We start from the raw sequence: 26,573 nt of genomic DNA on the forward strand, positions 1-26,573 counted from the left end.
TCAGGAGAGGAGTCCCAGGCGAAATTGGAGACGAGCCAAGAGAAGCTCGGGAGTTGCCTGCCGAAGCTGACCGGAGGCAGCCAAAAACTGACTTAGAGGAATGAAGATTCCAGGACGGGTACGCTTGATAAGCTACACTGCAGCAGCTTACGAACCGAGGTGGGACACCGAGAGGGAGAGATCACCAGCAGCAGGAGAGCAAGGACTCAAAGCTGTCTTCTCGGACTTCATGAGGAGGAGAGACTACAACAAACAACTGCTGGACTTGCTGAGGAGGGAGTGTTCAGGAGCCCAGAACACTCCCACAGCAGACTGTGTTACACATCAGCCTTAAAGGCTGCTCCTGGACTAAAGTTAAAGGAGAGGCTTGAAAGGACTGACTGATAGTAATGTAATATATATATATAGTTGCCTTTAGTTTGTATAGTATTTATTTGTGTAAATAAATGTATATACTTCCCCCTTCCCCTACAGAAGCCTCTGACCTGAAAGTTTCTCTCCGGTGTTAGGATAAATTGTTGAGAAGGGGTGGGGGAAGCGTGGAAGTTGGATTTTAGATTTCTAATGTGGCTCAAACTGCTACACCTTCAAAGAAGGTAGTCTTGGAATGTTAGAAGCTTATCCTCAGGTGTCATTTTTTGCTCAGTCTTGGTAGGCCTATTTGAATTCATCTTCCCTCAGTAAACTTCACAGACTCTAGATTATTCCTTGAGCTTGTAATTGCCATCTATCTTTACCAGTTTCTTTTAGGGTCAAGATTCTCTTAAATTAATGGTAATTATAGAAAATCTCTTCTGGTCTGGGGAGACTTCAAAGCTCTTTCTTCTTGACCTTTGTTACTGGTGTTTTCCTTTTGGCAACAGTTATAGAATATGTTTCCCTCTTTAGAAGTAGAAATAGATAAAAGAATAATAGTAATGCTATGTTTTTGTGAAATGCCCTTCCCAGACCCCCTCTTAGTTTGTAGTTGCCTTTCCTCATGAATGGTTTTCAGAGCTGTTGTTCTCTCTTCTCTTTTCCTTAAGTGCAAAGTCATCTCAAGAGCAATATATTTTAATTCTTCCCTAATTATTTTTCTATTTCAGACGATTCAGGAAATTAAAGCTGTTTTGGCAGCACAGTATATTAGATCTGCTATAACCACATTTCATGTGATGTGAGCTGGTCTAAATTCCCTTTTATATTAGATTAGTGATTCTAATTTAACATATAAGTATTTAGTATGCATTATAGAGTACTATATTTAATTTAATTAGCTTTTGTGCCTTACTGTACATTTAATAAAGCAATTATTTAACTATTTGCTACCAATGAATTGTACTGTGATATTAAAATTAATACTGTCTGTAATTCATGAAGATACTCTAAGCAAGATGGAAGTATCCTTTTAAAAAGAAATCAAGGGCCACATTCAGACCCTAGTACTGTGCTTATTTTGTCTTTCCTTCCTGAGTTTTGTAAGGAAAATTCAGGAAGTTACTTGTAAAATCAATGAATTTCTAAGTGTGGTACAGTTCACTTCAGGAGACGCTTTCATATATAATATTTTGGTTCCCTTTTTTATGGGTTGGTATTAATAAATGACTATAAATAGTATATTCATCAGCATTTGGTGCAGTCTTGTTGCTTTTCCAGCAAGTCTTGAGCACACCAGGAGCTTTTACATACAAGAGTGGAGGTGGGTGGTGAACCTCTGCAGAACCACAATAAGGTCAGATGGTTGCAACTGCCAAATGCATGTCTTGTGCACCCCTCACAAGGGCATTCAGATGTTGATTGATGATTTGTAAAACATCTGGCCATCATCAATAGGCTTAGACTTCTGTTTTCAGTAGCATAAATCATATGGCTTATATGTCATTAATATACAGAGTAGGTGCCACTGAAACAAATACACAGTGCTCTGCAGTTTCTGCAGAAATAATGCCTGTAAAAATTGTTACAGTGAAAATTATGTTGTTTTTTGTCCTTCTTTTCCTTTGCTACAGTATGGCTATCCAAGTTGACAAGTTCAGTTTTGAGAGCTTCCCAGAATCCCCTACTGATGGGACACAGTTGGCGAATGCGAAGCAGCTGGAAGAAGAAAGGCAACAAGCAAAAGGTCTGGAGATTAACAGCAAGCTGGATATTTGCTGGAAAATTATATCCTTTCATAAATACTTGCTTTAAAAATATATAAATAGATGCCCTATGACACATTTTATTTTATAATTCAACTCACTTCATAGCAGTGTTGCTGAAAAGAAAAGTAATTAGAACTATGAAGCTTATCATAATTATAGACTGCTTAAGGTTAATTGTGCTGTATATTATTTAGGTGATACTTGGGTCATCCTGTAATGGCTTTTTCTGAGTCATTGAGCCTGTCATAAATACTGTGTGTTTTTCCCAACTTTTAGGGAACCGAGGAAGTATAGTTAGGTTGAGGAGTAATAGATTTATAGGGTCAAATTTTTCTATTCTCCCACACACCAAGTAACTGAATCATGAAGAAACATATGAAGCTGGATTTAGAGAGTTTGCATATATTTAATTGAATTTGAGTAAATCAGAACATATTAGAATAATTTATTTCCAAGTCCTCTTTACAGATTTAGTAATATATCTAATCTTGTGTAGCCTTTTAAGGCTTAGGCAGGACCTGTGAGATGAGTTAGTCATTCTAAATGCACTAAAATATTGCCTTATGATTATTAATAAGAAATTGCATTTGGTTTAGAGTTAAAATAAACCAAGGGTGTTGCCATAAATTTCATGATTTCTATAAAAATTCTTGTGCTTGGCTTGTCAAAAATACACTTTCTCATGATTTTCTTCAGGGAAACATTCTGTACAGCCAACAGCCCCCCATGCCATGTGATGATACTCAGCACCTTCCAGGGGATTTATATTTTTCACTCAGATCATACTCAAATTCACATGATAGTGGGTGGCAAGAGATGAGAGAAGAGTGGCAATCAAATCATGCTTTATTTGTTTATAATTTTAATTATACTTTTATCTAGTGATCTGAAATGATGTTTCATTACTAACTATTACGAGGAAAAACATCTTTGTGTGTGACTGAGCACTGAAACAGGTTTCCCAGAGAGGCTGGGGAGTCTCCTTCCCAGGAGATGTTCAAGGGCTGTCTGGGCACAATCCTGACTAACGTGCTCTGGGGACCCTCCCTGAGCAGGAGAGTTGGACCAGATGACATCCAGTGGTCCCTTCCAACCTTAACTATCCTGTGATTATTAAGTTACCTGCACAGGATTTGTTAAAGGCAAGGTCTGAGGCATAAATAAGAGTCCTAGTACCTGGTTCATTCCAGATTCCCTAAGCAAGATTTCAGAGAGAGTTCCATTTATGCAAAAATGTCAATATTTAACCAGAACTCACTTAGAAAATGTCTGTTATGGAAAGATATAAATATTCCATGGTAGCATAGATGAATTCTTACACTGGAATTGAGTGCATAGTTGTAATCATTTTGTCAAGGTGTAAAAATACATCCTCACTCATTTCTGTTGCTGGGCAACACTGTTTACATCCATCCTGTGTTATGTATTTAAGCCCAGTTTTGATCCCCAAACTGCTGTGGCTGACATGTAAGTCAGTACCTCAGTAAACCAACAGAACAATGCATGGATTTTGTGTGCTAAATGAGTGCAAGCATTAGTTTCTGTGTTTTTAATACTTACGATGATCGTTCTCTCTGTTCCAGAAACTAAAACTATTCTAATTAATGAAAGGCAAGAAATTTTAGATGTGCTTAAAATCCTCAAAGAAATATGTACGTTCTGTTCCACGTTGCCTGTCCTGGCTAGGGTCAGTCTTTCTCATAGAATCATAGAATTGTTAATGTTGGAAAAGACCTCCATGATCATCAAGTCCAAACTTTGACCTAATACTGCCATGTCAACTAAACCACAGCACTGAGTGCCAAGTTGAGTCATTTCTTGAACACCTCCAGGGTTGGTGACTCCACCACCTCACTGGGCTGCCCCTTCCAATGCTTGACCACCCTTCAATGAAGAAATTCCTCCTGATGTTCAGCTTGAACCTCCCCTGGCTTCATCCTTTTTATTTCTTGCAGCAACGTTGAGATGTGCACCAAAAAAATTCTTCTCTCACTTCCACTAAGTTTAAGAAACTTGTTTTCTGAGACATTTTTCTTCCACCAGAGTAATTTGACACTGGCCAGAGGAGTTTATTTCAGACATACTGATGCACAGACAGGCAGAGAAATGGATGAATAGTTTAGCTGCATAAGCCTTTTCCTTCAGTAGTCGGCCTAAGTGCAACTAAGAGAGGAAAAGTATTTGGAAAAATACAAAGGGATACAAAGGGATAGAGTTGCTTATATTTCCTACTGGAAAAGGTATTTTTGCAAAAGTCCTTTGAATAGTAAGACCAAGTGATCTCTTTTTTATTCCATCGTCTTTGAACTATTTTGAACCCAGGTAACTTTTCTCTGCTAACCATGTGCATGACCAAATGGATGTATGTTTGAGAGAACACAGTTCAGATGTTTTGTTGTAAGTAATCTTAAGTTGTTTACAAGAGAAAGGCTGTATTTTTTAGCTTGCAGTTCCTTAAATTCTTGCTTTATTAGTTGTTACCACATGAAACCATCAAATAAACAACGGGTTCAAATTTTGAAGTGCGTGGATTACGTAGACTGCAATGAGAAGTTCAGTTATAAGGAATTCCTGTGTGGACCAAAAATAGCTCACAAAGGAAGAGGATTTCAGCACCAGAAGAATTTTCCAGCTTGGAAAATCTATTTTCCATGACTTTATCCATTGAAATATTAAGTGTTTCAATTGATGAGATTTTCAATACTTCATTTATGAAAGTATCGCAGAACTTGATCGATTTTCGTGTACTTTTGGAGGGCTAAAGGCAGAAGGTAAAGACAACACAGCATATCATTCAATTCAACCTTTGTATGTTTTTTACAGAATGAAAATTATTAGGAAGATAACCTTTCTTATGAGAACCCTTACTGCCATGCTCTTTCAATGTAGAAAAAATCTGAAATAATGTAATTTAGAGTATCTTTGAGCATACAGTTGTATTGAGATCACTTAAATTAAGAGTATGCTGTCTTGTTTTTTAGCATTGTGGGGTGGCATCTGATATCAGTTTAACAACTGGGGTTTGCTTTAGCACAGAATTGGAATAGACAGATCACATGTACTATTAAGGTGGCTAATTATGCTTTTCTTATTTTCTGAATATTTTTCAGCAAAATTTTTATTTTCTTCAGGGACCTTCTGTGCATTCCAACTCATGGATCAAGGCATCTGTACTTAGTGGCCTTTGAAGTTTCTAGAATGCTATTTCCCTTGTTGAGTTCTCCAAGATTTTCATCTTTTTATTGTTACTTTATACCTGAATTCTTCAAAGTCTTGCATTAAGAAATACCATGTTCCCCGTGTGGAAGATGATGGGCAGAGTAAACTTCTCTTTGTGGACTTTACACGCTCTGTGTTTAGACCCACCATAGATTATTACTCTTCAGAGTATTTAATTGATTTGTGCAGTTTACATTTTGACTTAAGAAATGGAAACGTGTTCATAATTATTTCAGAGAATTAGGTCACATGCAGATGATCCTCATTTTTAGAGGAGTAAACAAAGATTTATCAATGTTCAGATGGTGGAACAGATTCTTCCTAGGAAGAACAGAAAGGTTCTGCTACGAATAGCATCAAGAAGTTATTTATGCTTGTTTTATGTCTGTTTTAGTTTGTCATAACTCTTGCTGCTGCTTAGTGAACTGCAAGGAACTTGGTATCTTGCAGGATGGACCTCAAAGTCTGTAGAGCAGGGCAAGAAGGGGAAACATGGGAAGGTGATACGTTTAGATTACTTAAAATCACTGAATCCACCCCGAGGTGTGAACGAAGGCTCATGTCAGATGCTTACAGCTGAGCTTGCAAAAGCATGAGGAGAAATCGGAGTGCACAGGGAATCGTTAGAGCAGGAGGGATGGGCCAGTTGAAAGCTTTTGCTTCAAGGGCAGTCATCCAGCAGAGTGAGGTGGTGTGCATTTGTTACTGACCACCCAAACAAGAAACAGTGCTGGATGAACTGGAAGAAGTCTTCCAATTGCAGGTTAGATTATTTCTGGAGTACTTTATGGACATTTTTAGTGTACAGGTGCTGGATGGCTTGACTTGGTATGTGCTGTGTGGGATCTGCTGCTTGAAAATAAGGAAGATCCAATTGGAGAGGTGAAGTTTGATGGCAGCCTTGGCTGCAGTTGTCCTGAGATGATGGAGTTCGATATCCTGAGGGAAGTGAGGAGGGCAAGTAGCAGGATAATGATCCTGGACTTTAGTAGAGGAGACCTTGGCAAACTGGAGGGCAGAATTGCACAGGAGGCTACCCTTGGTCCCAGGAGAATTGATGGGCCTCAAGGAGAAACCTCAAAGCCTGAGAATTACAGCAGTCGACAAAATTCATCTGAGTCTTCAAGCAAGGCCTATCCTGAGGTGACTGTAGCAAACTGCAGCCAGGTAAATTCCAGTTAGATACTAGGAAAATTCCTTTCCACAATGAGGGTGCTCAAATACTGGAACACGTTGTCCAAAAGTGCTGTAAAATTGGTGTCTTGGAAGATGTTAAAAAACTCTGAACAAGGCCTTGAACAACCTGATGCAATTTCAGTATTTTCCATGCTTTTAGCACAGGGTTGGACGGTGACTCTGGAATTGCCTTTCAATATAAATTATTCTGTGATTTGTGCAAGCAGGCAGAGGCTGGGTCAGTGAATGACTGTTGAAAACTAAACTCCTTTTCCTTCCCCTATCTCCTGCTCTCCACAGGTTCTGTTGCAGCCAAGAAATTTTCTAATGTACTGTGAGGGAATTGCTATTTCAGTGAAATGAGACTATAACATTTTGGGATCATTTTATTGAAAATATTCTAAACCTGGCCCTAACAACCTTTAAAAAAATGAGACTTCCAGTGCCACCTTGAATATCATGCTCCATTTTTAACTTTTCTAATCGGTAGACTTTTTTTTTTCTTACTTCAGCCTTAATATCTGTGATGTATAGGAAACCTGTCCTATTTGCAGTGTTTCCTTACATTTTTAAAATTGTATTGTGTACCCCCTCCTCAGTTTTTTCTTTTCTGTATTTAAACCTAATTGCCTAAAATTTCTTTCAAAACACATTTTCTTGCGGTCGTATTGCTGATGTTGTTCTGCAGTACAGCTCTATTTTTCTCAATATGTGAGGTCCAAATGTGGAAGCAATACTGCAGGTGAATAAAAGCTTTCCAGGTTTCAGATATGTTTTGCTCTGAGAACTGTTCTTTAATACTTTTACAACTGTCTCATGTCTGATTGATTTTTTTTTTATTGCACGTAGTTCAACATAACTGGCTGAATTCCCAAATATCAGTTTATAGATTGTTGATTCTTTCTGGGGTGATACTTGGGACTTTTCTTCATTGAATTTCATCTAAATAATCTTCATAAGTTCCACTCATTTGTTAGCTTTTGGAACGCTGACATCTTTTCCAAATACATAAAAATTATGAATGTTTTTGTATTTCATCATCTAAGTAGCCAGTCAGGGTTTTGAAATTAGTATCTCTCAGACAGAACCTTGAACCATCTCATTTGCCTGACAGCAAATCACTAATTTGCTGTTATTGAAATTCATTTTTCTGTGTCTGTTCCGCTTTTGATGACTTCATCTTGATCATAATTATGAATCTTCGGTTATGAGAATATTATGTGTTGTGGAACTTTTGTACATCAATGAAGGTTTCCTTACATTTCCATGCAGCTTCTTAGCAACACCAGTTGTTTGCAGAAAAGTAACTATCATTTAAGACCCTAAATAACTGTATATAATTAGTTTTAATAATAAAGTACCACAGTGATAATCAAACGGAAAGCTTAAAATATGATTAGGGCTACTGCTGTAAGTAAATTGTGATCATTAATAATGTAAATTTATTTTCATTAGTGTAATTCCCTTTTATGAACATTTGCTAATTTTTTTATCATTATGTGCATTCTTCCACCTGGATTTATTTGCAAAGGACATATATATTGAAAATAAATTTTTTTAAGATGCAAAATATGGAATGCTGTAGGGAGAAAAAACATGAGTAACTTCCAGATATAAACCATTTTTTTAAATGTGTTGTCTTTTTAAGCAGGAAGTTTTAGATAACATGCTGTGTTCTAATTGTGGATACCCAGCTACACATTAGACAATCCAGAGAGTATAAAAGACCAAAGTTTTCCATGGGGAAATAACTAGTTCATTTGACTGTTGTTTAGGTTTTTGGTATGAAGCAGTTTATATCATATTCAGTCTGTTGCTACAGAACCATGAAGCAAGGGTGTCGACTGTGAAAAATTAGGTTTTCAATTTTATTTTTTTTTAAAACAGCATCTGGTGATTGTGTGTTCTCTGAATCTGAGACCTATTTGACTGTTAAAAACAAACAGTTGCACTGAAAACTGGAAGTCAATTGTTTCAGTCCTGGCTGATGCGTGTGTTGTTAATAACAAAGATCTGACAGTAGGAAATGAGGCCAGGGTCAACAATCTGACTCCTACAGAAGAACAGGTTTGTGATCACAGTGAGATTTCAGCAAAATGTGTGGAGGTTTAGTTAAGTAGAGAGATCCTGCAAGGTCAAACTTAGGCTTGGCAGCCTGTGCTTCTGTTTATCTGTACAGTCTTTTTCATTGAATTTTAAATCCTGGATCTTACACTTGTGTCTTTTATCAGCTTTGACTTTGAGCTAAGAATGAAAGGGTATATTGGCAACCCCTGTTCCAACTGCTTTGCTTTCATTGACTTCTACAGAGTTATCTTAGAAAATACACAAACTCCTGAGTTAAGCTTTTGTCTCTTGTTCCTTTGACATTTTCTTACTGCATATTTTGGTTGCTTTTCATCTCCAAGGTAATGAGTTTGTTGCAATGTTCAGTTTTGTGTTTCTCATATAATGAGCAATTTTATGTAATTGTCTGATAATATAGTCTGGAGACGAAGATCAGTGGTACAGAATTCCAGATCCCCCTGTAGGTCCATGTGAACACATAATTTGTTTTAACAAGTCAACTTCTTTGATTGCATCTCAACCTTGCCTTTCTCTCCTTTGCCACCAAATTCCCTTATGCTGTTTCATTCAATGATCTCATTAGACAAATGCAGTTTGTTTCCTGAATATGTGTGTGGTCTAACCAACCTTACAGAATCACAGAGCCACAGAATGCTCAGGTTGGAAGGGACCTCAGTGGGTCATCTGATCCAACCTCTCTGCTCAGGCAGAGTCATCCCAGAGCACATGGCACAGGATTGTGTCTGGACAGTTCTGGAATATCTCCAATGAGGGAGGCTCCACACCCTCTGTGGGCAATGTGTTCCAGTGCTGGGTCACTGCACAGGAAGGAAGTTCTTCTCATGTTCAGGAGCTTCCTGATTATCAGTTTCTGCCCGTGGCTTCTTTTCCCATTGCTGGACACCTTTGAGCAGAGCCTGGTCCATCCTCTGCCTCCTCCTGCAGAGGATGTGGCCTCACCTCCTCTGGTTTTACCTTCCAGAGTGAATGTTGTACATGTGAATACCTAGATCTGCTTTGACTGCACTTACCAATAATAAAGTATGGAGAATCACCTATTTTATAGTAATTCTATAGTGGTATCTGAGACATAAAGCTTTCCACGGAGCTTTAAGGAGTAAAAATCAGTAATATTCCAGGCCCCACTGTGAGTCAGTTGTAAGTAAATTACAGTGAAGTTAGTTTAATGTTACAGTTAATGGCAGCCACTGTTTTTAAAGCGTCTTTTAAATACTGCCTTTTTATTAGTGTTTTCTCTAACTTATGTTCCTTACATTAAAGATGTGATAACAGAATTATTTATCTGCTGTTTCTGTGAAGTAATCCAAATTATGTATTCTCTGTCCTCTAGTTTGTTTTATGGAAATTACTCAGTTGTGTTTGTGTTCTGAGTCTTATTTTTCAGCAGCAATGTTCTTCTAAGGTGATATTCTGCTGCCTTCGTTTTTCCATATAGATGCTTTTCTTTAATGGTGTTTACAGCTTTTTAGACTCTTAGGGGTTTGTGAATTCTTTATTTGTGGTCTTTTTAGGGAAAAAAAGAAGTACTATTTATGACACTTTTCAGGGCATAATGAGAATATTTTGAAAAATAATGGCAAGAATCTTGTACAGTGTATTGATTTTCCTCTTCTGTCATCTCCTTGAGCTCTTGAGTCTCAATCACTAATGGATAGATCTATTTTTGTTCTGAGGTTTCAAGACTTTTCTTTTAAATCTTATGTAGAGCCTGTGAAATAATGTCCTGTGATAGAAATTAGTTATCTGCAGTACTTGTTAATTTTCTTTTAAATGACATAGATGAGTACATACTCTAGCAGTCAGATGATGTTCCTCTCTTTCCAGAGTTTTGCGGAAAAATGGCTGGTCACATTTAGAAGCTGTTTATAAAAGCTCAGATATTCTTTCATGTTTTGCTGTATTTTTGATGAACGTGGTTACAGGCTTTTGGAGTCGTTGATGTAAATCTTGATGAATCTCGTTGGGAACTTGTCCTTTAATTGTGGTGGGACTCCACCTATGGGTATTTCATTTGAAGATTGTGAAGTTGGAAAAGGAGTGTTTTCAAGGCTCCAAGGGGAACCTGCCTCTCCCTTGAATATCTTTCTGTATGATGCTCCCATTTTGTGCAATCATGAGCTGAGCTGTGAAGATGATGCAGGTTTTGCCAATGTAAATACAGTTCTGGTGTAAGAACACAGACTAGAAGCTCATGTGCATCCATGAAGGAGCCATCCTTGCTCCACCTCCACTTCTTCTTCTCACCCTCACCAGGAGAGGGGCTTCTCATGGTACAAAATCACACCAAAGCCAGGGAGTGCAGCCTTGGCTGAATACGAGATGGTGCTGACACCTGCATCAAAGTGCTTCAAAGCCCTTTGAGTTCAGTGCCTTCCTGAATCCAGGGAATTAGAACCAAGAAATCCAGTGCTCTTCCTGTTACAAATGCATATTGCTGTGATTGACACATCACATGAAATTACTATTAATTGGTTTAAATGGATAATCCTGTCTCTGTGTTACATTGGATATTACCTGTGCTTTTATTTTAGTATTTGTTGTGTAACCTGTTTTGAAGCCCTTTTGAAGGAGATTCTTCTTTTCCCAACATTTTATTTCAGTGCTCCACTGTCCTTAGAGGAACAACAATTTTCTAATTTTTTCTCATTTCAGTCTGAGCTTGTTTCTGAGCTCATGCAGGGCAGAAAGGAAAGCTTTCAGGTTATGTGCCTGTGTGGTCCTGGTATGTTTGCCCTCAGTAATGACGCTGTCACTGCATTGTCCAACATCCCTGTACCGCCACAGAACTGGCACCAAGCCAGCATTAAATGCTGTCCTAGCAGACATTTGTTCTGTTTTATGTTGCCCTATTCAATTTTAACCTTTTTGTTTTCGGATTGTTCCTAATTTATCATCTTGAATTCTCATCCTGCGCCACAAACTTACAGGTTTTGCATTTTTACGGCTTCCAGACTCTTTTACCCTTGTGTTTTATTATGGTTCAGGTGTATTTTACCTTTGCTTTAACACTCCTCCGTGGAATTAAATACCTATATTCTGAAGTTATCAACTGCTGTAATTTTTATTGTTGGTCAGTTCATGGGTTAGTTAACCATATGCAACATTAACCTTTAAAGAATCTCTTGCTTGCAGTTTTGGTTTCCAATAGTAAAAGTTGTACATATTACATGCCCTTTTTCTTTCTGAAACAAAATTTTCCTTAATTCCAATTTACCCTTCCTTGAAGCGTGAAGGGGAAGCAAGTGTGGAAGGAGTTCTTAATCAGTTGGTCCTGGAGCATCTACAGTTGGCTCCTCTCCAGTGGGGTGAGTAGTGTCAAAATCAATTGATGATCTTTTTAGAGGATGTACTGGCTTGTAATTTTTAGCAGCACGAGAATGATAATGTTTTCATTTACTGACAATCTATGATACAGGAGAATTTGATAGGAATTTTACTTTCCTTTAGATATTTTACTTAGCTGAAGATAAACGTAGAATTGGTATCTATTTTATTTTAAGTGCCACTGTTCAGTGATAGTAAATATGAAACCTGACCGTGCACTTTTTCCTGTAATTTGCAGTCCTAGTTGTCTTGTATGAGAGGTGGCTGATATGTAAATTTTGCATTTGCCTGGCAGTGTGCTTAAAGCCTGTGTGGTTTTAAAACAATTTCTCTACATTTTTTTTAGTGAAATGGTAATGTACTTTGTGTTATGCGTTTTATTATGATCTAGACATTTGCATTACTAACTTTTTAGGTCCAGAAAAAGTAGTTACTCTGGGTAGTGTGGAAGAACTATTTATCTTAATTTTGTATTTAGAATGATGTTCCGACAATGAAAAATTGAATTAATTTAACTTGGAAGAATCACAATGATGTGACTACTCTCTGAGGTTCTCAGCAAGGCTTGTTAAGAGGCTTTGGAACATGGAATGTTTCATCCCCCACAATTCTATGTCAGTTACAAGTTTCAGAGAAAGTCCTCAGGTTATCAGAAATTGTTTCCAAAGCTTTTGCTTTTAAAGCAAATTTAACTCTATGCTCCGTATTTTAATACTTTGATGACCTAGAAAGGATCAATTTTAAGGAACAGTGATCCATCACTTTTGTATGTGTTACTCCATCATCATGGCCAGTCTTCGCGAGCGAAGATTTGGGAAAGGTCATTACCCTTCCAGCCTGCGCAGTGGATTTTTTAGGTGAGACACAGTGTGTGCTGAACTGAGCCCACCCTTTAATCCTGAGGTTCATCTGCCGGGGCCAAGCAAGCTTGGACAGTGGCAGTGAGGTCCTCTGGACGTAGGTTTGTTTAGAGTGACCTTCTCTTAGATGGATGGACTTACAGGGCTGACGAGCTCCATCTGCCTGGAGGAGTTCCCTGACCGGGAATCGAACCCGGGCCGTGGTGGTGAGAGCACCGCATCCTAACCACGAGACCACCAGGGGGCCCAATGTGTTACTACTAAAACTAAAATGACCCCAAACTCCAGTATTTGTGTGCCCCTTGAAGTGCCTGGGTTTTTTTCAATCATGGGGACTATCCTCAACTCATATATTAAAACCTGTGAGTACTTTGTTTATAGAGGAGAAGATTAAAAATTGTCTAAAGTTGTTTGCTGTAAGTATGTTGATCTTTAACCATAATCAGCTGTCTCTGAAATCACACTTATCTGGCCTCAGTTCTTCAGAGGATTCAAGGATTTGGTAACATTCGCTCATATTACCTACTGGATTTGGCCATGACTGCCCTGGTCCTCAGCAGTAAACCAGTGGTTTGTGGCAGGTGTGTGTTGAGAGCTCAGAGAGGTCAGTTCTTAGGTCTGCAGAGTGGCATCAACCATGGACATGTTTGTACCCTGGGCTCTGTGTCTGAAAACTTTCCTTTGGCAATTCCAAATGGGACATCGCCTTAGGGATGAAAAACGTGTTTTTCTTCTTTCCCTATATACTTGGGTTTTTTCTTTTTGTTTTATGCCAAATTCCATTATTTTCTTAGTAAAAGAGGCTTTTTGAATCATAGGATTGTATCTGACACTGCTGCCTGAATGGTGACATTCTTTGATGAACTAGCCCACAAACATGAACATAGCACTGCTTTCCAATAAAACCTGATTGCCTGTGCAGCTCGTTATTTCTTAGGCTGTTGATTAATTCTGTTTAAGAGTCCCAAGTACTTCAGTTTTCATCCGAAACTCTGCCTCATAACTGCAAAATCTAATGAAGCAGTCTCTTGACTGATGGTGTCATATGTGTTGATTTTCTACATTAAATGAAGCAGGGAAAGGGACGTCCTGTGGGTTATCAAATACTTGGTTTGCCACAACTTATATATCATGTTTCCTTATGGACAGTTCAGTGTTGCAGAAGTTTACTTAACTTTTTAGTCTAATTTTTCTTGATCTTAAGTTACTATTGAACATTATTTTGTATAACATACAAAGTATGTAGAAGCTGTAGCTCACTGTGGTGATTATTGAAAAGGACATTTCGATTAAGTGCCTGATTTTACTTGAAAACAAAAGCAAAAATTGAAAATTAAAGGTGATGGAGAAATTTTAGCTTCTTTAAATTAAGCATAATTTTGAATATTCAGCAGTTCAACCTTTGCTAGTGTTGTAGTCCTACCTGTAGTCCTCCTGGGGAAAGCTACTACTGTACCTCCAGACTCTACGCCATGGCAATATGGCAATGTATGATTTTGGTTTTATTAATGTGTGGGATGGAGAAGGAATTAAAAGATTGTTATTATTAGTTTGGTAGGTGGGAGTAATAAGGAGTTGTTGGAATGTCTGGACAACCAAGGGTATGTGTGTACACACGTATTTAGACAATGTGACATTACTGTGTTTTGGAGTTTAAATTCTCTTTTGGTGCCGGAATATGTTTCCTTTTCAACTCTTACAGGCATAGAAAAATATTATGAGTTTCAGATGATCTACAATGTAATGTGACTGTTGTTTTCCCTTTGTTTTTTCCCTTGATATTTTGAAGTGATTGACCTTTAACTGCCTTGTAAGAATCAGCTCTTTTCAGGGTAGTGATCTGAGTACCACTAATGAGATCAGTGTATGCAAGTGATCTTATTCTTTGACTGTTAATATTTCTACTTCGAGAGAACTATTATATAAAAATATTATATAAACATATATATAATTATATATAAATATATAAAATAATATATAAAAATATAAAATTAGTAAGGGAACAGTCTACAGATTTTCTTTTGTCATCCTGCCCTGTCCAATATTTTGGACAGCTGTCACTGATAAGGTATTTTAAAAATACTGTAATACTGTAGTATCAGCCAGATTTTTTTTTTTTAGTCATCACACTGTTTGTAGACACAACCTGGCTTTGCTTTGAGTTTTATTTTTATGTTAACAATAACTTGTATTTTAGTGTGAACTCTTTACTACTAGCCATCATTGTGGTATAGTCTTTGCATATATTGGCTAAAAATTTGGCTTAGTTTTATGCAATAAAAATTTTTCCATGATTATTCAAGGATTTTGCCATATCGATGGCTACACTGAAGGGTTTACTTTGTTATAAGTGCTCACAGTGAAGCATGAATGAATATTTAACATGGTTTTGATTAAAAAAATGACTGGCTCTTATTCAAATTTGTAGAAACTGGACTTCAAAATTCCTTTTACATTTGGCATATTTAATTCATATAATAGTTAATATTACATCTCTAAAACTACAAAAGCATATTGAAATAATTTTTCATGTAAATTTGACAATCCTGTCCTTTTTTCATTAAATGCAAGGCAAAGAGTAGAAATAAAAGTTGGTGACATTGAAATGTACTCTGAGGGTAAGAAGTTACCTCTGAAAGTTGTCAGATAGAGGGGAAAAAAGTGACTTGTAGTGAACAATTTTGTTGTGATTTCATATAATTAAATGACTAGGGAAGGGAAAAGTATTTAAGACATGAGGAATCAAAACCTGGGAAATATATCAAGGGCTAGAGTGAGAGTTCCTAATGTGTTGTTAAAATTGAATTTAAGATTTAAGACATCTCTGTAAAATGAAGTTGTCTGTTAGGCAGGTTAGTAAATCACATGTAATTGAAAACCATAATCCTGCTGAACACCACCAAGTTCAATGTTCTCTAAAATTTATGACATATTTTCTCTTTACTGCTGGGCAACAAACCAAATGCAGGCGCAGCTGTGGTTTTAAGGTGAATATATTAATATGATCAAATCAAGGAAACACAGCCTGCAAAGTTTAACGAGGAGAACCAAGACTCTTCAGAGGCGGGTGTCGTGCGAGCTCCATGGTTTGATTTGAAAAGGATCAGATGGAGGTGTTTGTAGTTGCTGCCTGTGCAATGATTTTTCAATCTTTATTTGATTTATGTCCCTAAGTTTTGCAAGGAAGCAGAATTCTGGGAGCAAACACTTATCAGTTTGATGGTGCTCTTCTGCTTTTCACAGCAAAATTATCACAGGTACAAAATCATGAACAAAACTTTATAGGCTGAGCTTGAAATAAGACTGTTGATTGAACCTGGAACAGGCCAGACTTGGGATATTCCTACATTCAGATGAGAAGTTCCTCTGAAATGAGAGGTTCCTGACACTTTGAATGCTGTAAGCAAATTTCACAAGAGAAACTTATTGTAAATTCCCCTCCATAAAGCAAAACAAACATTACTTCCTTCACTGCCTGCAACCACAAGGCATAGACATGTTTTCCTGATGATCCTTATATGAAGAGTGAAGATTTATTAGAGAAATTTGGTTTAGGAATTTAGAACTGTAGACACTGAAAAGTGCTGGAGGTTTTAATATATCAACCAAATGCTTTTCTTTCTCTATAGAAACTGAGTAACTGAAAATCAATGATTATACATGAACTCTAGTATTACTAACAATAATGTTCCAAGAAACTTGCATTTGTCAAGCTTCACCATGGAAGAAGTCCAGAAACAGCTTTTTGCTTTCATTCATTCTTTTATTTCATTCACTTATTTCATTAATTCTTCCCTTCTTTCTTCATAAAATTATGAATTTCAAGACAGTTTATAATGTTTAAATAAATCATGAATGCCTTTTCACAATGCAGTGTGTTTTATTTCCTAGTATGTGATTACAAGGAGAACTAAAATCACTGCTGCTGAATTCTGCTCAGATCATAAATAAGAAAAGTGATGGTCAGTAGCCAAAGTCTTGATTATTTACTTATGGGTAGAGAATGCTACACATCTTGTTGTGGGTTCACAGTAAAGGGTGTGTCCACCTACATCATGTTGGCATATTGTACTTAGAACTAAAAACCTCAAAAGTGATGGTGGTTTTAAATTGTCCCTCAAAGGCAGCTGGAATCAACAGGAGAGGAGAATGTAAAAGTATTTTGAAGTGTTTTATGAACATATGGTTCCTGACAGCTTGTTTAGAAGTTCGGTCCATTTAAGTTTCACAAAACATCTTATGGAAGCATAACTTTAAAAATAAGTTTTCTTAATAATTTATTGCATGTTTTGGAGAGCACCAAATCAGAATCAATTTTCACAGGTTACTGATCTTAAAAGTAATGACTGAACTACACACTCATTTTATTTTGCATTTTCCAGCCTGACCTTAGACCACAATTTCTGTGATTAACCCTTACAGATTGCAGCAGCATCCTGAATACAGAGGAAAATAAGTTAAAACATCTTTCAGTGAGTAGGAGAGGAAATTATACACCTCCAAGCCTGTGTTTTGGATGCCAACTTGGCACCCTGATAGCTTGTTGTCCCCTTGGACTTAGTTAACATGAGCCAGATCTCTGCACACATGAACATTTCCTTTAGTCAGGGCAGTCCTACAGTATTGCTGTTCTCTCATTCCTGGAATTCCAAGGCTATCTGGGATGTTTATTCAAAGACTAGTTTTAATGGGGAACTGCAAGGAAGTAGTTTTACTTTCTCTTTTAATAAACAGACCCTTCCTAGGCCCTAGAGAGTACCATTTATATTATACAGATACAAGCTTGGAGATACAAAGAGATCAGCAGGGTATATAAAGGTCTGCCCTTGAGAAAAATGATGAGTTTTATTGTGTTCATTCATCAAGCTAAAATATTCTCTAATTATTTCTATTTTAGAATTACAGTAGTCTGGCCATTATCATAGTTAGAAAGATGGTACCAGGAGTGATAGCCAAAAAATCTCAAGAGTAAGCTGTCTGTGAGGTAGAAAATCACAATATGATTCATAGGAAGACTGAAATTGAGAAACAGTCTGGTGGTAGATGGATTTTACAAGGTAAACGACCTTTCTCATCCATTTAGAAGAATCCTCAGGTTTTTCGTTTTTATTTTTAAGATCCAAGAGAGGTGGGAACACTTTCATATCTTAACAGCTTGTGTGCAGGCTGTTTTGGAGGATATTTTGGCAATGTCAAACAAGCAACATACTTCAGTTCCTGGGAAGTGTTGAAGGACTGGGGTAGTACATAGGAAAAATGGAGTAATTTGATGAAACTGGGGCATCTGGCACACGGATAATGGTCTTGCATGTCAAAATACACTATTTTGTGATATGTTTGGAGTCTGGTGTTGTTTCTAATTCCTACCGAAGCCTTGGTTACTCAAAACTGAAAAGAAAAAAAACTTGTAGAGAAAAGGTTTTAGACATAATCGGTAGTGATTTCAAAGAAAAGATGCTAAGAATAAAAAGAGCCGCCTAAAGTGACAATGAATTAACAAAACCTCTTATGTGAGGACAGACAGCTTGAGAGGGGTTGGGTGGAGGGCAGTGGTTACTTCATATCAGATTTCTGAAAGAACTGGCAGCTGAAGCTGCAGGTCCAGCACTTCTAAGGAAGCAGTGAGAAGAGGCAGGAGGGAAAAGGAGATAATGAATGCTCGTGGAGAAGTCTGAGTATTGGTCTAGGACTCACCAGTGTGAATCATTACTGATTTTTGCTTTAAAAATAGATAGACAAAAGGAAAGGAGATCAGAGGAGGAGGAATAAACTGCTAAAATATTCTGATGGCTAAAAGATTACCAAGAGCACCTCTCTAAAAGGAGATGAGGCTACTGCACAGAATCACAGAATCGTTTGGGTTGGAAGGGATCTTCAAAGGTCATCTAGTCCAAAGCCCTGCCTGGGCAGGGACATCGAAGACTCTAGATTATGTTGCTTAAAGCCCCTTCCAGTCTGACCTGGAACAATTCCAAACACAGGACATCCACAGATTTTCTGGACAACCTGTTCAACTGTCTCGCCACCCTCGTTGTAAAGAGTTTTTTTCCTTAAGTCCAGTCTAAATCTACCATCTTTAGTTTGAAACCCTTGGCCCTCATCCTGTCACTGTAGGTCTTGGTCACAAAATATCCCTCTGTATTTCTTATAATCTTGCAAGAATCTCCAAAACCAAAGTACCATAAATGAAATGTAGTTCAGGAAAAAAGGTTATTTGTTCTAGAGTGGTAACAAAGAAATCTGCTGCAAGTTCAGATCTGCTGTCTGAAGTGATTGGAAATTATTCGAGTGTCTCTGAGCTACCAGAGTAATTCAGCGATGGTTTGTGATGTTTGTCCAAGCCTCTACTGAAACCTCCCATGGGAAACTTCCTACAGAAGAGCTCAAATCAAACCAGAATAGGAAAATGTAAAGTTTGGGAGGTGATCAAGGAATGAAGACTTATTGCCAGGTTTATGCTGTAGAGATACTGCACTGAATAAAGCTCGACCAATTCTCCAAAGCTGAGTAAATCTGGCAGGTGAGTTCAGTGTTCACTACTTAGGACATCTCCATTTTTGCTTGCTTTGAGTTCCAGTATTTCTGAGCTGTTTTTCTTTAATTAGCAAAATCAAGAGTTGACTGATCTCCAGGAATCCATCAGAGGACCAGGATCTCAAGGAGAGGAGAAAAACTGCTGAAGTGGGACTTTATTTTCAGTATTTCATTTACAAAACCATTGTATTTTTAAGGGGGAAAAAAGAGCAGCTGTGAATAGTTTACTTCTTTACAAGAATATTGCTTATGACATTTCAGTGAAGCCATAACAGGTGATTGAGGAACACCATAATGATGATAAATTGTTATGCAGTTATTCAAGGTACTTAATTTTCTAGGCATTGTTAGAAGTAAATTGAGTAATAGATTAATTGAACATCCAAATTAAAAAATGAAATAATTATGACGAGTTCAAAAAGAGCTGTGTAAAGATAATTGTAAAGAAGAAGATTGAAAAGACAAAAAACCTGTCTTGTAAAGTAGTTGGTGGAAAACTATCAGTGAACCTGCAAAGAAATAAATTTCTATTACTTTGATGGATATAGAAGATACCACTTGAATAAAAATTCAGAAAAAATATGCTTCAGCTTGTGGACAATTAAAAAAATGGAAAAGAGATCAGAAGATGTATGTATTAACAAGAGAGGCAAGAAAAATGCTTTGATCAGGCAAGATTTTAATTGCCCAGCAATTAAATGAATTGTACAGTTAAGTGTGTAGAGAATGAGAAATGGAAAATATGCTAATTGTGGTGGAGGAATATTCAGAACAGCCTGTGTAGCACAGGCTTAAAGTGTGATTGGTTTGGGGCAGGAAACAAGAAGGGAGTTCGGACTGCACACATTGGGCTTTCTTTCTCTGGGTTCTGACATTTGTGAGCTTTTGTTTTATTTCAAATGAAAAAATAATGCTTGGAACTGGAGGCCACGGATGCCGTAAATGAGGCAGTCCTTTCACTGGCTGTGTTGTACTCGGGATCAGACTCTTTTTTACTGATGAACTGTGTCATTTCACTGGACCATGATGTCTTCTCTGTAGAAGTGCACTTGTTCTCTCCTGTAGTTTAAAGTTTGTACTTGATTAAGATAAACTGAATGTTTCTGCTTTAATTTTGTATTTTACTTAAAGCAAAATTTTCCAAGTATTCCCCCACCCCGTGTATTTTGACTCATTGGTTAAGGCCAGTGTGACCTACCATCAGTAGTTCTCAGGCAAACAGATGTTTTGAGGGGAGGGAAGTAGGTTTCATTTTCACTGTTCGTTCTGAAGTAGGCTTTTATTTCATCAAGGAAGCAGAAGTGAATTAACAACTGCAAAGAACATAAATCCAGCTCAATAAGCCTTGTAATTCTGAAATTAATAGCTTCCAACTGTCAAAACCTCGACAGTACAAGCAGAGACCAGAACAGACAGATTTGTATGAAGAAACACACGCCTTGACTGAAGTGCTCTCTTTCATGTTCTCTCATTTTTTCCTTTTTAGTCTCTCTCTCTCAAATTTGACAGCTAATTGTCTATTTTTTAGTATAAGAGATTTTTTTCCCTCCATTCTGTGATTTTTCTTAGCCTGTCACATCTCCCCATTGTCCCTTCAGTAAAACAATATCAGAACTAGATATTACTTTTGGGGTTTTTTTAATTTATTTTCTATCCCAGACCTTTGGATTAAGCAATCATAAAATTTAATTTCATTTGGTTGATTTGAATCATTAATTGATTTTGTTTTACAAAGGAAGCCAGTCAAACAAAACCTTTCCTGAGCTGTGATTCTGTGTACTTATTCAGACTGTATACTCAATAGGGAGCTTAGACTTTTTATTTAATGTCTGTTTCCTCACTAAGCAGAAATTCAGGCTCACTCAGTAACATTTCTGATTACCTATGGATACATCAGAAAAAGTTTCAGAAGAAGAAGGGCTAATTTTTTTTCCATCTTAGGATATAAAGGAGGAGCTGAGCAAATGTATTCTGTAGGATGGATTTGTACAAAAGGACTTTCATCAAGTGATACTCAAGTTGGTTTTTATTACTCATTACATTTTTTATGGTATCGTATGAAGTTGTGGCTCAATAATATCAAACACCTACAGAGCTGTTACAGAATTTCTATATCAAGGCCAGACACATGAGATGAAATAAGGAAGAATCTTAATTAAAAATGGTAGTAGGATATAGAAAGGGTAAAATGTCTCGGCAGTATCTGGAATTACACAGAGAAATAATTGGTTGCCTCATGTGAAACTTTGGGAAAGAAAAAAAGGCAGCAGCAGCAATCCTCAATAATTAAAAGCAGTGTTCAAGGATAATTACATTTCTGTAGTTTGATAAAGAGTCAACTGTCAGTTTTCTGAGTGAAAGATGGGGTTAGGTTGTTCAAGTTAAAGGAAAAACCCAGGTATTAGAAGAGTTGGAGACCATAAATCAGAAACTTCAGAGCAGTAGCAGGTGCCACAAGCCTCAAATGGTTCTGGTTGGAAGCCTTCCAACAGTGCTCCCAGCTGTGGGAGCATTTAGCAAATTTGTTTTAGCAGGACATGAAGTCTCAGAGTTGGTTTGATGCTGCACACAAACTCCAGACTGCAGCTGGAGCACTGCTGAGCAGGGAGATCAGCAGCTCAGATCTGTCAGGGCTTCTTGTCTTGGGCTTTGCCCTACTCAGAACTCGGACTGGTAGACAGTAAAACATGGCTTTGCACATTAGATCACTTGACTTCAGAACCCTTGTTTGAGATGAGGCATATTTATAACTCCTTCACTGCGCCCAGAAATTCAAGCCCATGTATAGACCCCTCAAAACAGGAGATGACCCCACAAGGATGAGTGTCCACACTGTCCTGCCTAGTGAGTTTCTTCATGGTCTTTAACTCCCCAAAACTGCATCACCTCTTGCTTTGCTGTCACAGGTTTTACCATGTATGCTTCACTTCCTGAAAGAAAACATCCAGGTTTCTCTCACTAGTCAAATAGCCAAATAGTGGTTGTGAAAGAAAGAAAATGAAAAATTAAGTGAGAAACATAATCTAAGTTTTGAGATGGGGATGAAAATAAGATCAGTGAACAGTTATCAGTTGTAGTGAACATCCTGAGCTTTGCCTGTTAAAGAGTCAAAATGACCTCTTCTGCTTTCCTAGTGACTGTAATTTTGTATAACTTACTGGATAGACCAGTGAGTTTCTAAACACCTGTTCCTATTGAAGGTATTAATCAGCAATGTGCTCACCATTCACTAATTATCAACTATTTTTGTTAAACATTTCAGCTGTACTTGAAGGAAATTATTTGTTGTTCATGGGTGCTTGGTAGATAGTGCTTTGTATTGTCTGAATATTGCTTTAAATTAATCTCATCACATGAAATGTACATCTTTATGTTATTTAATTCAGAAGTTGACTGCAGAAGGTGTCTCAATATGATTTTGTTTGGAGAGCCTTTTGTAAACTTATTGAGCTCCGTCTGAGATCCTTGCTGCGAATAGGAATTTCAAGATTAAATTTATTTGTGACTCATTTCCAGCCCTTTTGTTCTCATGTCAATATTGTTCTTTAGTTTAAATAGCTTTTCTCAGTCTCTGATGTTTGCCTTTTATCACTCTTGCTCTTTCTTTTGTGCATCTCCAGACAGCAGTCAGGACTAACTCTTCCAGTCTCTTTGATAGCACAAGGGTTTTTTTACTTCCCGCCCCACAATTATCTCAGTAGCCTTTGTCTGTGTCTGGTGTAAAGTGTGTTTTTTGTTTTCTTAGATCTGGTTGACAAGCTTAGATCTTCAGTAGCATTGTTCCTGACACGGGTCCTTAATGATCTCTGCCTTAAAGTGAGTCTGTGCTTTCATTTCCACGACTCTCTGTTGTCCCTTATTAACCACCAAAGTTATAGTGAATATTTAGTATTTCACACAACATGATGTAAGCTATTGAAACCAACGTTGCCTCCTCACAAACACGAGTTTGAAAGAGGCAATGATGGAGTAAATCCAGTTCGTTAAACCTTCTGGCTCATATCAAAGTTTATGTATTAAGACCAATGTGAGTAACACAGTGTTCAGCAAGTTGCTGCCGTCTCTCTAATGTATCTCTCATAGGATCTTAAATATCTAAGGTGGATAATAATGTAGTCACTTTAGGTAAATGCAAAACAATTAAACCACTAAAACTTTTAGAAGTTAATTTTGATTAAATTACACGTTTCAGGTTCTCAGCACCATGACCAATAGTGTAATAAAGCAGTGTGAGGCCTTACTGGCTGGAAATGCAGCAGTTGTTCAGAACCCCAGACATAGAGATGAATTTCAAGTTTAGGTTGGTTTTTATTACACAATAATCACATTTTTGGGAAGGTTGTAGCACACTTCATGCAGTCCTTTGGGATCAGTAGTACTCAGAAATCCCTACACAACCAGTACATACTCCACAAAGGTAAAAAACATGCTGGAATGACACAAATCAAGGAATAAAAATGCAGCAGTACAGGATTGTTGGCTTGTGAGGAATTGTTTTGGCTTTCTGGCTGTCACAGTACATGGTTTTGTACAGGGGGGCTGTTGAGAAAGCTGTGCATGATTCAGACAAGTAAAAACGAGCAGAGGGGACAGGACTGTGACATGCAGTGACACATGTCTGATAGGGGAGGCAGCTTGTCACAGAGGTTGGTGATGATAATCTTGAAGCTGTTCTTCAGAAGGCATGGTGGCAGACAATGAAATTCTTCTGTTATTTTCAGAGAGTAAAAAAAAAAAACAGCAACTTGATCATCAGGCAGAATTAACCTGCACAGGTTCCCTCCTGTTCTTGTAACAAAATGTTTCTTAGGCAATGTATTGGCCGAGATTATGAACAGCTCTTTATATCATCATTCTGAATCCTTCTTGTTCTCCTTTAAAGTGTCTTTTACATTCCCTTAGTGCTGGAAACTTGGTAACAGTCCAGTTGTTTTACCTAATTTATGTAAAATACCACAGAAGGCATTTACCTCTGTCATTCATCTGGAGTTTCAGACTGCAGAGCTGTTTGTTTGCCGCAGAGTGCCATGACAATCAGTAAACCTTTAGTCAAATTAAGTTGGATGGTTTGATGATATGAACTCAGCAGAAAATTGTTACATGTCTAAATGTAAAGATTTAAAGGGACCAAAAAATTGCAGAAAACCAGAGATGTTATTTAGCCCAGGAACTACATTTTATTCACATTTTATTGTCTGTAATTACTAAAATGTTACTCCCTTGGACTTTGGAAGCAGGTTGTCTGTGCCTTCAGTTATCTCATATTATAGTTTACTTTTCTAATTATAAACTCTCTCTATTCTGTATGGGTAGTGGACATTTCTCAGTTACACAGATACCAAATGTGACCCTTGAATGTTCAGTTATTTTCTTCATTCATGGAAGATCATGCTAAAAACATGCATATTCCTGTATGCCAGTATCTTTTGGATACCATTGGGTAATACCATACACAAACTTGCAGTAATGAAGGCTTTGAACTACCTTTGGGAAGGAGCTTTAAACTGAAATACTGTGATGATGACTCCTGTGCCTTTCCTGACATGCTAAAATCTAGAGAGGAGGCTGCAGGAACGGGTTTTCTGAGATAGCACTGACAAAACAGGAGATGGAAGTGCAGATTCAGATATTTCCAGTGCTAAAGTAGAATTGCCCCAAGCATTTCACTAGAAATTAAGTTTGAGTACACGGTATCTGGCAATTAATAGCACAGTATCTTTATAAGCAGTGATTTGTGATTAGTCTTTAACTATCATTACTTCATATTCTGATGGCAAACTGAATTTAATAAAGTTTGCAAACACTGGAAAAAACACAGGCAAATATTTTACTCAGTAAAATATGACTCGTATGTAATAATGTCTGGGAGAAAAGTCACTGGAGATTCTTTCTGTTTAGAAACAGGGATTAAAGTGAATCCAAGTTATCTTGCTATTCATTAAGTAGCTCACTCCTGCTCCATCATAAATAATAAATTATATGATGGGAAGAGTCATCATTGTTAGTGAAATTTGAATATCAGCAAGTAAGTTAGTAGATACAAATAAAAATGAGCCATAGTCAGCATAAAATGTCTTTAAAACTTTTTAAAGCTGTATGGTGAAAATCAGGGTTGGATACCTTCTGCTTCCTAAAAATATGGAAGTTACTGAACTCTACCTGGAGAAATGTTTCCTAGTTTTCCCAGCTGACTCCATAAAACCCCAGCTGAGACCCCTACCCCATTTTTGGTGTTGAACATCTTAGAACAATTCTGGGAAGATACAAGGATAGTGCTGTCAGTAGAAATACATCTTTCTTTCTCCTCTCTTCCTATCCTCTCCTTTTCAATCTTGTCTGGAGGTCTCTTACTGAAGCCAAATGATGTTTGTGATTTGGAAGATGTGTGGATTAAAATATTGTAGGCTCTGCTGGATGCCTGAAAGCACCAACGACACCAGGAAATTTATACTTTACTCTGCTAATTGTTGGAAAATACAAGCCCTTGATTGGTATGCAATTAGAAGTGTAACATTCTGTTAAACATATCACACAGCATATGGCATGTTAGTAGCAAATCCTCTAATTTAAAATGAAAAAACAGTATGCAGTTCTCCTATTACAAATTTTTGAAGGCAATCAAAATTTGCCATTTGTCTAAATGTCGGGGGGGGGGAAGCCATCCTTCATTATTTTGGTAATCAAATTTGGTTTATGTTTGATAAAATTTCTGTTCTCTAATAATGAACAAATATAAAAGAGGAAAACCTAGAATACAGGTAAATGTGCCATTAGTCCAACTAATCAAAACTATATCTTTTATTTAAAAAAAATAAAAATTGAATAACATTACCACATCTGATTTGATTCAAACAAGTTAATAGTGCTGAAGCAAAAACGTATTTGCAGAACCTCGGGGAAAAAAAATCAAAGTCCCATGGGTGGAATTCATTGATGGGCAATGGGATTGTTCACTGGTTTGTCAATTGAAAATATAGAATGGCTCCATAGACAGATGTTCCTTTCTTTAACAACCTCAATGCTTTGAAGGCTTGATACACCCTTTTGATGCATATTCTCTGATCACCTTCTATTTGGTGGCGTGTTTTGGGATAACGTGTTCGCATGTCTGTGAAGGTGCTGCAGGAAGTTCCCTCCTGTTGGAAGCTGAGGTCTTGCTTGTGTGGGCCCAGGGCTGAGTGGTACTTAGAATATGTGCTGTCAGCCCATTTATGAGGCTGATTGTTACTTGGCATGGTTGGTTCATGGA

General features: G+C 37.4%; 1 protein-coding gene across 3 annotated transcripts in view; it reads left to right on the forward strand.

Annotated features, from left to right (window-relative positions):
- TRAPPC9 (trafficking protein particle complex 9) overlaps window positions 1–26,573 on the forward strand; it is a 459,395-nt gene that overhangs the window by 202,332 nt on the left and 230,490 nt on the right. For all 3 annotated transcript variants that reach the window (XM_039382029.1, XM_039382027.1, XM_039382028.1), the window contains exons 20-21: window positions 1,989–2,142; window positions 11,821–11,911. In XM_039382029.1, the coding sequence (XP_039237963.1) occupies window positions 1,989–2,142; window positions 11,821–11,911 (245 nt within the window). The remainder of the gene's footprint in view (window positions 1–1,988; window positions 2,143–11,820; window positions 11,912–26,573) is intronic.

This window comes from Pipra filicauda, unplaced genomic scaffold, assembly GCF_003945595.2.
Source record: "Pipra filicauda isolate LSUMZ 115617 unplaced genomic scaffold, ASM394559v2 scaffold251_size2273266_pilon, whole genome shotgun sequence".
In the NCBI taxonomy this organism is placed as follows: Eukaryota; Metazoa; Chordata; class Aves; order Passeriformes; family Pipridae; genus Pipra; species Pipra filicauda.